Genomic DNA, 13,889 nt, shown 5'->3' with positions numbered 1-13,889 from the left:
GGGAACTTGCAAAAAAGTGTACAGATGAGATTCCAACTCATTTTCTCGAAGTCTGTGCTTCTATACATTGGGCCATTCACCATATGCACACACATGCACACACGTATGCACTCCCATGTACACATGCACACACATATGCACTTATGGACACATAGACATGTACATATGTACACACATACACATACATACGCACACACAGGTGCACATGCCTCCAAACCCTTCCCGTCATTCCACTGCCCACCTCAGCTGAGATCCAAGGCTCCAGACTCTTCTGGGTCTGCGCCCAGGTCTGCAGTGACCCAGAGAACAAGATGATTTTTAACTCAGTACCTGTGGTAAGGGCCCAGCCCCAACAAGCTCTGAAGCCATCAGGCTGGCCCAAGTGATACCCCCCAGCCACTTGCCACTTGTCTCTGCTCCCCCCCAACCCTGGACCCTTTTCCCACCCCCTCTGCCGAAATGCCAGAAAACCAAGCCTGTAGGCCTCGGGTTGCCCCAGGAGCCTTCTGTTCTGAGGCTTAGGTCTTCTCCTCCTGGCACGGAGCGGGGGCTCTCTAGCAGCCCTCATGGCCTGGGGGACATCAAGAGCTGGCTTTGGAAACTGACCCTCCAGCCCCCGTCTCTGCTTCGGGACTTCAGTCAATGACCAAGAATATATCCTGTGGCCACTTTTCAACAGTCTCCAGTCTCAAGGCACCGAACCTCTCCAAGTCGCACAGACAGCAGAGAGCCCAGGCTATGTTGCCCCACACCAGGCACCACCCAGCTGCAGGGACCCCTCTGACAGGAAGATAGTTCAGAGTCAGGGGGACTGTTGCCAGTGCGCAGGGGACATCTGCAGGGGAGTTCAGTGGGGTCCCTGGGCTGCCATGGAGGTTGTGACTTGGTGACCCCTCTCAGCCTGGCTGTGCCGGTGACGGCTACTATGCCTTTGCCCCCACGGCCACCCCCAGGAGAGTGAGCTGGACCCGGGAGTAGCATCAAAGCCACCACTGGGAACTGGGAGCCGACAACATAGGGACATCTCTGACAAGACCCACAAGGAGAAACCCTCCACGGGCCACACAACTCCGTGTCACACTTACCTGTCCTGGGCTTCGCCAGCCAAGCCAAAGATCCCTCATCCGCGGCACACGGGAGAAATCCCACACATGAAAAGGACGAGGTTTCCCTCCCTCTTCTTGCCATTTTGGCATTTGAGGGCAAGCTTTCGGTCTTCTTCACTGCTTCAGAATTCACCTGGGTTTATCCCGTGCCTCTGTTGGCGTTCTCTCCTCTTCGAAGACGAAGGTGAAGCAGCGCTCGGTGCGCCCTGCAGGTGGCGCCAGGCAGCACGGCGCTCCGCCGACAGAAGGGCCACCCGCTCGCTTCCGGTCACGGCCCTGCCGGCCCTGCCCACGTGCTTGCACCCCCTCCGCCCCTGTGCAAGCGCTCGCAACCCCTCCGCCCGGCGGCTCTGTCAGCTGAGTCCGCCGGGGCCTCCATTTGGGCTTTGCACATCCCTGCCTGGGTGCATGGACCTGGTGTTCCCCATCGATGCGCTATCAGCCCATAGCCCGTGAAAGGTGCAGAGGGCACCTTGAAAGCTGAAGGCCCGCGTTCCTGTCATTGTTCGTTCCACCGGACATGCGCCGAGGCTACTAGAGCCGAGGGCTTAAGGCCAGCGGGCCTGAGTGCAAAGTTGGGCTCTGCCCCTGGCCAGGCACGTGACCAAAACTGTGTCCTGCAAACTTCCCCGGGGCTCGCTGCTTGCCCACTCCTGGTTAGGAGTCTTGTCCACTGGCTCTAATTAAGAGTGCAAGGTTGCTTACCCCCCTTCTCCTACCCCCGAGGTCTCCCTACCCTAACCCTGCTTCAGTATTCTCCACAGTTACTGCTTGTTCATTAGATGTTTGTACCCACTTGCATGTAAGTCCCTAAGAAGAGTGACTTGCTTTGGCCTGTGCCTCCGGCACCAGTGAGCACACTGTGGCTCAACGCTCATGAATGGATAAGCGAATGAGTGCATGAGCTGCGGTGAGCCTCACTGTGCATTCATTTACTTCTCTGTAAAATGGGCACAGAAATAGAAGTTCATCACAAGGACAGGTGAAATTGAGTGCCTGGCGATGCTAAACACTCACCAAACACAGCTAATAATTATTCACCAAGTATGCACTGAACACCTACTATGAAAGACAAGATAGAGTAGTAATTCTGAGAACAGACCTGCTCTGGTTCAAGCCCTGCCTCCACGACTCTGGATAAAATTCTTAGACTCTCTGGGCTTCAATTTCCTCCTCCATAAAATAGAAGTAGTTCTAGTCCCATATAGGGTGGCTGCAGGGACTGAAACAGATAATGTATGTGAAGCACTTTACAGGCACATGGCATTTAGAAAGTGCTCTATAGTAGAGAAGAGACGAGGTCTGTCCTTATTGGTGTGGACTAGTGCTGTGATACTAAGGAACACACTAGTGTGTGGAACAGAGAGGGGATCTAACCCAGATGGAAAGTTCAGAGAAGACTTTCTGAAGAGGTCCGGAGAGTACAAGTTAGCTCAGTGGAACTAGGGAGCAGGGAGCCATGCAAAGGCCCTGAGGCAGGAGAAAGCCAAGCAGCACTGGGACCCTCTAAACCAACAGAAGGGAAGAAGTTGGGCAGCAGCAGCAGAGAAGGGGAGCAGTCTGTGAAAGTCCTAACAAGTATGGCGGCCTTCATCTGGGAGACAATGGGGAAGTAACCGCAGGACGGTAAGCCAGGGAATGACATGAGCCAGTGGCACTGAGATTGCCCTGAGCAGCAGTGTGGTACATGAGACACCATTCCCTTCCTTGACAACATACTTATTCTTTCATTCAGATTATGACATAATATACCTACTAGACTATACCATGTATATGGTTGCTATAGACTAGCATCTGGTCTAGCGGCTGCCCAGGATGTTACTGAGCACCTACTATGTGCTGTGCTCAGGGCTACGTGTTTGGGGGATACCTCTGGAAACATCAATCCCTGACTTCTGATGAGAACAGAGAGTGAACTAAATAAATAAACACACAATATCCTATGTTCGATGATGATAAGTATTGTGGCCAAAAAAATAATAAGGGAAGTAGACACAGAATGCTGGGTAGGAGTAAGTGTGTGTGATTCCACTGAGAAGGTGACTTGGAGTGAAGCTTGAGAGGAGGGCCCAACCCATGGATATCCAAAGAAAGGGGCCTTAGGGCAGAGGGAGGGCACGTGCAAAGACCCTGGGGTAGAAGGTGAGGGGGAGTCTCAGAAAGAGGCAGGAGGTCAGTTGGCCAGAGCAAAGTGAGCCAGGGGAGCGGCAAGGCTGGGGAGATTGGGCACTACCTCTTTTTTTTTTTTGGATATCATATACTCCTTTGAAATAATGCTGTGCACATGTCTCAGATTGTTACTTAGACGGAGTTCTGTATTGAGTTGATGCCTTGCTTCCTGCTATTCCTAAGCTCTGGTCTCTTTGCTTTTACTCGTGTCCCTTCTAGTGTGTTCCCCACAGACTAGTCAGAGGAGTTCTTTTAAAATGTGTATCTTGTCAAACTCCCAAGTCTTCACTTTATTCTTTAAACAAAATCCCAAGTGCTTACTGTGGGCTGGCAAGGAAGGCCCCATGGGCTCTCTGGGCAGCTGGCTTCCCCAGCACCATCATCTAACCACCTGCCCCCCACCCCTGGGAACATCACATGCCTCACTGGTTCTCTGTGCTGCTCCTTCCCTCTGGATGCCTCTCCCACCCTCTCACATCAGCATAGATGCCTCCTGCACATGAGGCCCTCCTTGGACACTCTAAGCGGGCAGCCCCCACCAACCCTTCATTCTCTACCCCATGTCTTGCTGCTTTCATAACACTCACTATGGGTGACTTGATTGACTTGTATTGTACCTTGCCCATGAGTCCTTGAATTCCAAGTGCATGGGGACCAGAACTGTCTCGTTCTCGCTTTTTCCCAGCACAGAGCCCAGAACCTGGCACCAGGCAGGTCCCTTGTATTTGAATGCAAATGATGCCCCTTTCAAAGGCAAACCCCTCCGACTTCCTAATGACCCCCAAAGCGCCTCCTGTGGGATCTCCTACCACAAAGGTGTCCAGTTCATAGTGGCTCATTCTGGTGTGATTGGAGGTCTGAACTCGTTCTACTGCTGTAACTCGTTCTATTGCAGATGCTGATTCTAACTGCTTGAAAACAAGTGGCGTCAAAAGTCAAGACTGTCACAGTCATAGTCGAACAAGTAAGTGTAGCGATGCCCTTCCTCATTTCTAATTTCCTAAAACCGTTCAGGAGACAAAGCACTCTAATAAGTTTGGACACTGAACATTTGAAGGGGACCAGGGGTTCCCCAAAGAAAACAGCAGATAAACTGTTATCAGAATTACATTTCTTTTCACTTGGACATGGTGTTGTGAGAATTAAAATGGCAAAGCGAAGAAATTGTCTAACCATGGTGAATTTCTGAATAAGGGTTTATTTCTCCCGGTCTGCTAAGGGTCCTTCTCTATTTATTTATCTGACAGACAGAGATCACGAGTAGGCAGAGAGGCAGGCAGAGAGAGGGGGAAGCAGGCTCCCTTTTGAGCAGAGAGCCCCATGCGGGGCCGATCCCATGACCCTGAGATCATGACCTGAGCCGAAGCAGAGGCTTAACCCATTGAGCCACCCAGGCGCCCCAAGGGTCCTTCTCTCTTAAGTCCTCAGGGACGATTGTAAACGTCGTGTGTTGGCAATTCTCATAGCCTTTCCTGGCCCTAAGACAGACCTACCCAGGGCCGAATCAAGTCTGCCCCACTTGGTGCCAGTCACTTTATTGTTAAACCATAATCCTCCAACTTCTCCCATGAGGTAGGTAACCCTCGGGTCCCATTTTACAGATAACTGGAGAGATTACGATTACAGAGCTACAAAGAAGTGGATTCAGGCCCCAAACCCAGGTGGTTGGACACTAGAACCGGTCTTAATGACAACTCTAATGGACCAGAGAAACACCAGCTTCTCATGAAAAAATTCATTGTAGGATCAGTCTGCCAGACTGGCATGGCTATGGGATATTAGTACCATCATACTGTCTGTCAGAAAGATCATATGACTGTCATTTTATTAATTCCTAAGAATTATTCCATAGTTCCACAGAGCAAGGACAGGCTGGGAGCCACGGTATTTCTAGTTGGTATAAATTTGCTGTCCCTGTATGTGTGTTTTATGATTGCTTTATTTTTTTAAAGATTCTATTTATTTGAGAGAGAGAGAGAGAGAGACGGTAGAAGTAGAAAGGAAAGCAGACTCTCCATTGAACAGGGAGCCCAATGCGGGGCTCCATCCCAGGACCCTGGGATCATAACCTGAGCTGAAGGCTGACACTTAACTGATTGAGCCAGCCAGGTGTCCCTTACAATTGCTTTCATAGAAGAGAAACATTTCATAGCCCAATGCAGGTCCAAGTAGAGCACCTGGTCATAATATGGAAAATATCCCCATTTAAAAAGTAGCAATTCTCGGAGTTAAGGAGAAATGGTACAACTCTTAGAATTTTTTTTTTGAACTGTTAAGTAACTTTTATTTTCTTTCTCAAAAGGCCTCCAAAGTTCTCATCTATGGGAATTTGTGCGAGACCTGCTTCTCTCTCCTGAAGAAAACTGCGGTATTCTGGAATGGGAAGATAGGGAACAAGGTATTTTTCGGGTAGTAAAGTCAGAAGCCCTGGCAAAGATGTGGGGACAAAGGAAGAAAAATGACAGAATGACGTATGAAAAGTTGAGCCGAGCTCTGAGGTGAGTTAATAGCGTGAAACACCACGAGCCTTCGGGCAGAGTTATACAAAACTGCCAGCCATAGAAAATTAAACTGTTTTTGCAGCTTTTTCCTTGATAATCGAAAGGTCATGAGACAACACTCTGGTTCTTAGTTACAGGTGGGATTATAGTTTGTAAACGGACACGCCGTCCTTCTCATTCTTGGCAGTGGCCCTGGGGATCACTCTGAATGCCGGCCGTCCCACACATACACACACAAAATGCGTTTTGATCTGAGTGTGGTGAGGCTTAGCCTCAAGGTGTCTGGGAAAGGTTTAAGTGTAAGCTGATAACAGGGTGTGGAAATACCAGGGTTACCAAAAACCAGCCTGGTCACCCAAGAGGAATGAGGAGAGTGTTTCTGTTCTGTTGTCTTCCCGGGGTGCGGGTCTCCCCACATTTCTCTTCTGCTGACTTTCTCAGGTACTACTACAAAACGGGAATTTTGGAACGGGTCGACCGAAGGCTAGTGTACAAGTTTGGAAAAAATGCACACGGGTGGCAGGAAGACAAGCTATGATCTGCTCCATCATCGAGCTCCTTCTACGGATTTCTTGTCTTCTCAAACAATCGCATCGCAATAGACATTTGAAAGTCTCGTTGTTGTTGTTTGTTGTTGTTGTGTCGTTGTGTTAACCTGCAAATGTGCTAACATTTCTCCACCTCTCAGCTTCCATTCGGATTCAGAGTTATTGTTGTCTGCTCCCACGGTGAAGCCACCCTTTAAGGAATTCTGTGTTTTCTTATCCAAGGGAAGGAAGGAACGTCTTTTGTGGTTCCCTGATCAAACATTCCTTCCCTAATCGAGAGTTGCAGAAACACGATAGCCCGTGCAGTTGGTGCTACTCTGAGAAAAAGGACCCACTTCTGCCATTTGAGACTCAACCAGGGCCTCCCCTTCCAAAGGCTCAAAAGTTTTCTCATATTTAACTGTGGCAGCTCGCAAAGGAAAAACAGGAAAAGTGACTCTCTGGTAGTTAGTTTGGTAGGAGGGAGTGAGATATGGGTAAGACAGACCTACTGTAGATTTTAAATCATTAAAGCCAAATGCCATAGAAAAGTTTCTTAATTAATAAAAGAAAAGGGGACATGCTTTGTTGATTTTGTTTTTGTTTTTTTTTTTTTTTTGGACCCCATTCTGGAGGGCATGATTGGATTTAGCATAGGGAAATAATAAGCTTCTGAACCACGGTATCTTTGGGGGCATTCAGCCAACTCCCATGGCTATCTTTCTAGGGCCACACACTTAAAATTAGGCACATTATTAATTCCTACTGAGTTTGTTTCCCCTCTTCTCCTGGTGGTGGTGGGAAGGGAGGGTAGCTGAGTTAGTCCACAGATCCTCGCACCAATTTCCAAATCACTACTGTTTCTGATCCAAGCCGTCAACACCACAAAACTGTAGCTGGTTCATTCTGTCTGCAGCCCAGACGTTCAACCTTTATAGAATGGGCCAGGTCCTGATAACTCTGTAATGGCTGATTACGTGAAAAGTCTCCTTTGTTTTGTCTTCCTGGCATGTACTCAAGCTCTAAAACTAGTTCCTTGACAAAAGAAGGAACGGTGAATTGCTATCAGTAAATGTTCACGGGTTAAAGTGTGCACTGACATCTCCTCATCGCTCACTGGTAGGGAAGCCACTGGTGACGTGCAATGAGGCTGTCTGCCCTGAGGACTGCTACCCCAGTAGAGCTGGGGGGCTCTGTGCAACCAGGCACTGAACCACGAGACAGGCTGAGGACCTCCGTGCTTAGAGCTTCACTTCGTAGCAATTTGTTTTTAAAAAAATGTGAATTACTGTAAAATAATCTATTTTTGGACTCATGTGTTTTCCAGGTGGATATAGTTTGTAAACAATGTGAATAAAATATTTAACATGTTCAAGTGTCCCCGTGTTGTTAATTTCGGCAAGGCAGGCTCAGGAAAGCGATAGCGACCTATAAAACCTTTGAGGACACTTCTGTTGCTTAGCATTTTGGAGATGGAGATTTTTAAAAAGCCCCAAAAGATGCAAGAAATATATGCAATGATCCTACCCACCACCTCTACATCCTAAGACAGAGGGTCCCCTTGCAAAATGGAATATATGGGCCAGTAGGACCTTAGAGATATATTTTTGTTTGGTACACACATACAAAATTATACACACATGCACTTTTTTTTTTTTTGCTAACTGTTTTGAGGTTTGGTTTTGTTTCTTACTATGAATAGTTACCTTATCTAAAAATCAGGGGATTTACAGAAAAATCCAGATTTCCAGCTTCTTTTAAAAAATCAAATCTGTCAACACTAGTTCCTCAATACATTGTGGCAATAATTTCCTGGAGCTAAGTAGAAACAGCCCCTTGAGGCACAGCATTTGGTCACCAGTCATACCTCTTTCCAGACATTCAGCTTTGTTCTTGCATCATTATGGTTGGTTTTGGTTTTGGTTTTCATACATCCAGAATGCTTGTACATTTTGAATTTGGGACCCCTGTCCTGGCCATCTAAAGAGGTTAAGTACCATGTCAATGGAAATCAAAACCCACAGTCCCACTATAAGAAGAGATTGTCCAGAAAATTGGAAATATTCTAACAGGAAGTAACGAGGAACTTCTGGACAGAGCTTGGAAGGAGCAGAACCAAGAAGCTGAGGCAAGGGGACGGAGGGAAATGAAGTGGGGGCAGAGCAGCTGGGGTGGGGGAGTAACAGGGGCCTCAAGCAATTCACAGAACAAAAGCATTTCTCCCTCAGCCACTCAAGAAGTGTTCCCTTTACAAAACCATGAATCAGCATCCTCTTTCTAATTAGGTTCCTAGTACTGCCCGTGACAAATTAATGGAAGGCTTAAAATTTGGAGGCTTACAACAAGAGGAATTCATTCTCTCCCAGTTCTGGAGGCTGGAAGTCTGAAATCAAGGTGTTGGCATGGCCATGCCCTTCCCTAGGCTCTAGGACAGAATCCTTCCTTCTCTCCTTCAGCTTCTGGTGGCTCCAGGCCTCCTTTGCTTATGGCTACAAGATTCCAATCTCTGCCTCCATCTGCATGTGACCTGCCCCTCCTTCTCCCCTTTGGTCTCTTAGAAGAATACTCATCACCGGATTTAGAAACCATCTGAATAATCCAGGAGGATCCTATCCTGAGACCCTCCACTTAATGACACCTGTAAACTCTTCTCCAAATAAGGTCACCTTCACAGGTTCCAGAGGCTGGGACATGGGCCACCCTACTGGAGGACATCATTCAGCCCACTATACTCTTTAAACTGTGAACTTTACTTAAACATATAGCTTCATGACACAATTCACTGAAGAATGGAAAATACAAAGAGCTGCTTAAAATACCCCACTTTCAGCAAACAATACTGAAGCAAAACAAAAACCTACAACAACAAGGTAAAATTCACTTCTCAAGCAGCCAAATGAGGGACTAAGATCCTTTATAAAAAAGATCACAATATAGCTTTCCACAGAAAACTTTCAGTATATTCCTATGTGTTTTAAATTGTCCAAAATTCAAAAGTATACAGAACTTTTTGAGTTCACCTCTACCAACCTTTCACATCTTTAAAAGTTCTGGTAAGGATTTTAAAGCCTTCAATTTGTCTTATCAGCTCATTTAAAGTGAAATTCGGCCACTTGATTTGCAGTCACATGAACTAAGAGCCTAAGAAATGGCCAAGCAGCTTGGCCATGTTCCTCTCAGAAAAGCACGTGCTAAGTTCTTAAAACTCATTTCCTTAGTAGATCAGTTAAAAGGATACTCCTTTATCAGGGAAACACAAAATTAACATATTTTTTAAAGGTTTTATTTATTTATTTGACAGAGAGAGAGAGTGATCACAAGTAGGCAGAGAGGCAGGCAGAGAGAGAGTGGGAAGCAGGCTCCCTGCTTAGCAGAGAGCCCGATGTAGGGCTCGATCCTAGGACCCCAAGATCATGACCTGAGCCAAAGGCAGAGGCCTAACCCACTGAGCCACCCAGGTGCCCCCAAATTAACATATTTTTAAACCAAAATTCCAACATTGATTTCGAAAAGAACAAGATCCTTCCCAGAGCTTAAAAGCCCAGACCTAGTCCTCTTCTCAGAAGAGCAAGCAATCAATTTTAAAATACCAGGAGTTGAGGGGCACCTGGGGGGCATGGTTAATTGAGAGTCTGACTCATGGTTTCAGCTCAGGTCATGATCTCAGGGTTGTGAGATTGAGCCCTGCATTGGCTCCACACTCAGCACGGAGTCGGCTTGAGTTTCTCTGTTCCTCTTCCTCTGCCTCTCCCACTCGTGCACAGACTCTCTCTCAAATAAATAAATCTTAAAAATAAGTAATATAACATAATGTAACGTAACATAACGTAACATAACATAATGCCAGGAGCTGATCTTTAGACAGTGGTGTGCCAGAGGTTAAGTGAAAATGCCTTTAAAAGGATATGAGAGATGAAAACATGTGTCCCCACAAAAGCACGCATGTGAACATTTTCAGCTGCATTATTCATATCATAGTGGCCAACAGGTGGAGACACCCACAAGTCTATCGACTGACGAACGGGCAAATAAGACACAGCATATCTATACAATGCAACATTATTTGGCAATAAAAGGAAATGAAGTACTAACACATGCTACAACATGTAAGAACCTTGGAAACATTACAGTAAGTGAAAGAAGCCAGTCGAAAAGACCATACACTGTAGGACTCCATGTAAGTGAAATGTGCAGAGGAGGCCAATCTCACACAGCAGCTGGATGGGTGATGGCCAAGGGCTGGGGCAGGATTCAGGTGGGGGGAACGGTGAGTGATTGCTAATTGTATAAGGTTTCTAGGGGGCAGGGGGAGTGCCAAAAATGTCCTAAAATCAATTGTGATGACTACACAACTCTCTGTATACACTAAAAACCCCTGAATTATATACTTTGTTTGGATTTTATGGTATGTAAATTATATCTCAAAAAAGTTCTTATGCAAAAAAAAAAAAAAGAGAGAGAGAGAGAGACAGAGAGAGAGTGAGTTTCCAGTGACCCACTGGTCAAACACTGCTAAGAGACCACATGAGTGAAGAATGAGAATGGACCATTGGATTGTTTTTGTTGTGCTAAAATATATATATACAAAATTTAATATCTTAACCTTTTTAAAAATATGTATTTATTTGAGAGTGAGAACAGAGGGGAGAGCAGAAACAGAGGGAGAGTCTTAAGCAGACTTCATGCTAAGTGTGGAACCAGACATGGGGTTCAATCTCATGACCCTGAGACCATGACCTGAGCTGAAACCAAGAGTCACTTTCTTAACCAACTATGCCACCCAAGCACCCCTATTTTAACCATTGTTAAGTATACAATTCAGTGGCATTAAATACATTCACATTGTTGTGCAATCATTACCACACTATCCATCTCCAGAACTTTTTCCTGTTGCCAAACTAAAACACTGTAACTATTAAACACTAAAGGTGTTTCCTCCTCCCCACCATAGAAACCTCATGTAAGTGGAATGATACTATATTAGCCCATCTGCATCTGGCTTATTTCCCTTGTGTCATGTCTTCAAGGGTCATCCATATTCTATTCTGTGTTAGAACTTCCTTCCTTTTTAAGCCTGAATATTTCATCGTCTGGATATACCAAATTTTGTTTATTCATTCATCCATCAATGGACACTTATGTTTTTTTCCACCTTTTGGACATTGTGAGTAATGTAGCTATGAACACTGGGTGCAAATCTCTTCAAGTCACTGCTTTCACTCCTTTGGGGTATATATACCCAGAAATGGCACTACTGCATGAGAGTATTGGATTTTAGTGGCATGGAAGCCACTGGTGACCTTGGCGAGGGCAGCATGATTGTAGTAGTTTCAAGGGAGGACAGAAGACAGGAAGTATAGCAAGTAAGTAAAGGAAATTCTTTTAAAGTATTTTTCAACAAAGGAGGCAATAACAGGAGAGCCCTATGAGGACAAGAGAGGATTTGATGAGATTTGGAAGAGCAGGTTTGCAAGCTAACAGGGATGAGGTAGGAGAGGAAGGGGGATCCAAGAGCAGGAGGGAAGGCATGGGGTCAGTGCACACATGAGGTCTGGCCTTCAGCAGGAACAGAGTTCATCTCTGTCAACAGGAAGGAAAGGAGAGCATGGTGATGTCGATGCTGGCAAGTTGGAAGACTCTGGTGGAGGAAAAGATAAGGAAGCTATTCTATCCTTGGCAAAATAAGGAGCTGAAGGGAGAGGGGGAGCCAAGAAGAAGGGTTTACCAAAGAGAGAAAAACAGATTTCCAGGCAGCACTGGGGGCCCACTTGAGGTTTGTGGTCAAATGTTTAAAAGCCCAGTCAAAAGGGCTGTGGTTTGCTTCAGTCATGGTCATTTCCAGTGCAGAAATTGAGTCATTGAGAGGCATCCTTGACCAAGGCTGGGTTCTGGAGTAGTTATTATTTAGAACTAGATCAAATGTAAACAAAGTAAGAAGGGAAATAAGGACACAAAGAGGGTGATGACCATTGAGAATTGATTAGAAATCCCAATAGGATGGAAGACCTAATGGGAGGGGAAGTCTATGGTAGATTAATGTTCAGATAGAGTCACACACACACACACACACACACACACACACACACAGGGGAAGTCTATGGTAGATTAATGTTCAGATAGACACACACACACACACACACACACACACACACACACAGAGTCACCTCCATGGATGGAGTACAATTTCTCACACTTGGATTTTGGGTTTAGCCACATGACCTGCTTTGGCCCGTGAAGTATTAGTGGCTATAACACAAACAAAGAAAACACTTGTGCAACTGGGATTTCACTCGTGCAATCTCAATTTCCCAAGAAAGAAAAAAGAGTAGGTTTCCCTTTCTTGCATTCTTGCACTTCTGCCATCACTAGGAACTAGCCATCACTATGCGTCTCAGAAGGATGAGAGATGTGTGACACAGAGCCACATCAACAAGCTGCCACAGCTGAGCCCAGCCTAGATCAGCCAACCCCTAGCTGACTTGGAGACATGAGTGATATATGATTATTGTTTCAAGTCACTGAGTTGTGAAGTGCTTTGTTACAAGGCAGAAGCTGACCAAGATGAGGCCCTGGGGTATTGAGCTGGAAAGAAGGGGTGTTCAAAGTCAGTATTTTGAAAAATGACCATACAATCCTATGGAGATAGAACAATTAATGGTCCCACTTAGCGATGAGGGAACTAATACTGAGAGGTGAGGCAACTTGCTCAAATACCACAGGTGGAAAACAGCAGAGCGCTAATCTGAATCTTGGTCTCTTGTGGTTCTAAAGCCTTTGTAACATACTACCTCTTACTAATTTTATTCTCCTTATGAATTTGGTTCAGAAACTCTCAGGATATATTTTAATGTCACCTAAAAGGAATATAATTAGGTACTGCTGCCCAGAAGCAAAACCTGAGGAAGTTAACCTCATCAATATTTATCTTTGAAAATTACTAAAAGAGGTCTCCAGGGGACAAAAGTGGAGACACTTATAGGTGTCAGATTGTCACATACCAGAAACATGTTAGATATATGTGATTTTTAACTACTAACTTATTTCTAGAGGACAGAATAGACCAAAGCAGAAAATTATCTCAAAAACCCATTTTTGTGTTTATAACCAATTTTCAAATAAACTCCTTCCCCCATGTCAAATTACATTAATTTTTATGAGTTTATCTTATATATTTAATCATATAAAAAGCCAGAACTACAGTAAAGTCACTAAATTGAAAGTATTCACCAGTAGGCACAAATGGACAATTTTCCTCTCTATGTTGGCAAACAGAACAGTTTCCAATCACACTCAAATATAGGAAGGATTTAGGCAGGAGAATTTGGCGGGGGGGTAAAAAAAAGTTTGAGCTGAAGGACTGCAAATTTGTATCTATTAGGGGTCCAACAGTTACCTGTAGCCCAAGATCTCCGGCAATTTCTGAGAGTGAGTAAAACTGGTTTTGAAGAGCTGAGGTGACGGGAATAAGGATTTTCAAAGAAAAAGGTTTCATTCAGTACTCAAGAGCTCAAGTCTAGAGTATTCCATTTAAGCATGATAGGCAAAGATGATAGGCAAGAAAAAAAGAAAAGAACCAGAGGTTCTTA

General features: G+C 45.4%; 1 protein-coding gene across 2 annotated transcripts in view; it reads left to right on the top strand.

Annotated features, from left to right (window-relative positions):
• The window catches only part of ELF5 (E74 like ETS transcription factor 5), a 31,426-nt gene extending 23,752 nt beyond the window's left edge, over positions 1–7,674 (top strand). For both annotated transcript variants that reach the window (XM_082748944.1, XM_082748945.1), the window contains exons 5-7: positions 4,171–4,239; positions 5,578–5,773; positions 6,218–7,674. In XM_082748944.1, the coding sequence (XP_082605070.1) occupies positions 4,171–4,239; positions 5,578–5,773; positions 6,218–6,314 (362 nt within the window). In that variant the 3' untranslated portion in view covers positions 6,315–7,674. The remainder of the gene's footprint in view (positions 1–4,170; positions 4,240–5,577; positions 5,774–6,217) is intronic.
• The last annotated feature ends 6,215 nt before the right edge of the window (positions 7,675–13,889 follow it).

Source organism: Mustela nivalis, assembly GCF_964662115.1.
Source record: "Mustela nivalis genome assembly, chromosome: 9".
In the NCBI taxonomy this organism is placed as follows: Eukaryota; Metazoa; Chordata; class Mammalia; order Carnivora; family Mustelidae; genus Mustela; species Mustela nivalis.
Note: the sequence above shows the minus strand (reverse complement) of the source record. Positions and strands in the feature narration are given on the sequence as shown.